The sequence below is a fragment of the Priapulus caudatus genome, unplaced genomic scaffold (genome assembly GCF_000485595.1).
Source record: "Priapulus caudatus unplaced genomic scaffold, Priapulus_caudatus-5.0.1 Scaffold275, whole genome shotgun sequence".
In the NCBI taxonomy this organism is placed as follows: Eukaryota; Metazoa; Priapulida; class Priapulimorpha; order Priapulimorphida; family Priapulidae; genus Priapulus; species Priapulus caudatus.
This window is the reverse complement of record NW_014577336.1, coordinates 165,623-167,340: the sequence shown is the minus strand read 5'-3', so window position 1 is coordinate 167,340 and position 1,718 is coordinate 165,623. Positions and strand designations below refer to the sequence as shown.

The 1,718-nt window shown below is 41.4% G+C and overlaps 1 protein-coding gene across 1 annotated transcript in view; it reads right to left on the bottom strand.

Moving 5' to 3' along the window:
• LOC106808421 (1-phosphatidylinositol 4,5-bisphosphate phosphodiesterase epsilon-1-like) overlaps positions 1–1,718 on the bottom strand; it is a gene marked incomplete at its 5' end in the record, with an annotated part of 26,575 nt that overhangs the window by 10,990 nt on the left and 13,867 nt on the right. The window contains 2 exon segments of the mRNA XM_014811139.1: positions 560–735; positions 951–1,109. Of these exon segments, the coding sequence (XP_014666625.1) occupies positions 560–735; positions 951–1,109 (335 nt within the window).

The window sequence follows — 1,718 nt, the reverse complement described above, 5'->3', positions numbered from 1 at the left end:
AATAATATAATCACAGTCACAATCACAATCACAATCACAATACAATCGCAATCACAATACAATCACAGTCACAATCACAATCACAATCACAATCACAATCACAATCATAATATAATCACAGTCACAATACAATCACAGTCACAATCACAATCACAATCACAATACAATCGCAATCACAATACAATCACAGTCACAATCACAATCACAATCACAATCACAGTCACAATCACAGTCAAAACCACAGTCACAATCACAGTCAAACCCACAGTCACAATCACAGTCAAACCCACAGTCACAATCACAGTCAAAACCACAGTCACAATACAATCACAGTCACAATCACAATCACAATCACAATCACAATCACAATCATAATATAATCACAGTCACAATACAATCACAGTCACAATCACAATCACAATCACAATACAATCACAGCCACAATCACAATCACAGTCACAATCCCTCTTCCTCCTCCTCCTCCTCTCACCCTCCTCTTTGAGTCTGCAGAAGGCACGGTATATGCTTGTACAACATCAACATCGTACAACACACTCACTTGGAGAAAATGAAGAGGCTGGACACCTTCAGCTTGACGTTGTGCGGGTTGCGCAGGTGCACGTGCCGGTAGCCCGGCCGCAGGCACTTCAGAGGGATCACTCGCTGCGTGCTCACATGGTTCGTTCCCATGTCGGACACCGTGAAGCGCACGAACGCCAGCTCCTTGAACATGACCTGATCGAGATGGAAAAAAAGTCAATCTAGTTACGCCGATTGTTCGAGCACAAACTCTATAGCTCCTTGAACATGATCTAATTATAAGAAAAAGTACATCTACTCTGCTGATCACTAGAGCAGAAATGCTATAGTTCCTTGAACATGATCTGATCAAGATGGAAATAGGTAAATCTAGTTAAGCTGATTGCTAGAACATAGCACCACATCGTCACCTTAAACGTTAAGGTGTCCTTCCAGATCGGATTAAGAGCATTCCTTGGCACTATTTTAGTCTTCTGCCTGTTACAATCCATCGGTAAGCCGACAATCTCCACCTCTACGAGCGGACTGCCTGTGTAGTTGCCCTGGCATACATATTGGGCCGATATCACCTGCAGGTCAATGAACAAAATTAATTATGTCACAATTAATGCTTAGACATGGCACATAGACATAACAGGAGTGATAACAGTTATGACATACTGTAAGTGGGGAAATGGTTATACTTTCGGGATGTGGAATTGGACCAATTTAATTATCTGGGTACCAGGCAATGACAGATGAATTTCTTGCGATTTAGGAATAGAAGTCAACTGGGATATGCAGGAAAGCTGAAATTCTGATTTTAAATAACTGGGAATGGGCCCCACCCCAATTCCTCCTCACTGTAAAGCAACCATAGGAGATTGAGTGAGCATAGGTAATAGTGAGCAGCCATAGATACTAGTAGCAGATTAATTGACAGTAGTGCAGAAGCATTGGGCGTGGTAAGAACATGATAATATCAAAAATACAGTATCAAAACCTGAAAAGATAGACAAGCAAATTAGTACAGTCGGTTAGGTCAGGATACCATCGAAATCGTTCAAAATGTGAAAAAAGTGTGAAAATTGGTACACTTGCATACTTTTGTATGCTCTTTCATTTAAAGACAGGACACACGCGATCCAACGCAGCCGGCTGAAAGGGGTGATAGGATATGTTTACTAGGCACTTCTAAT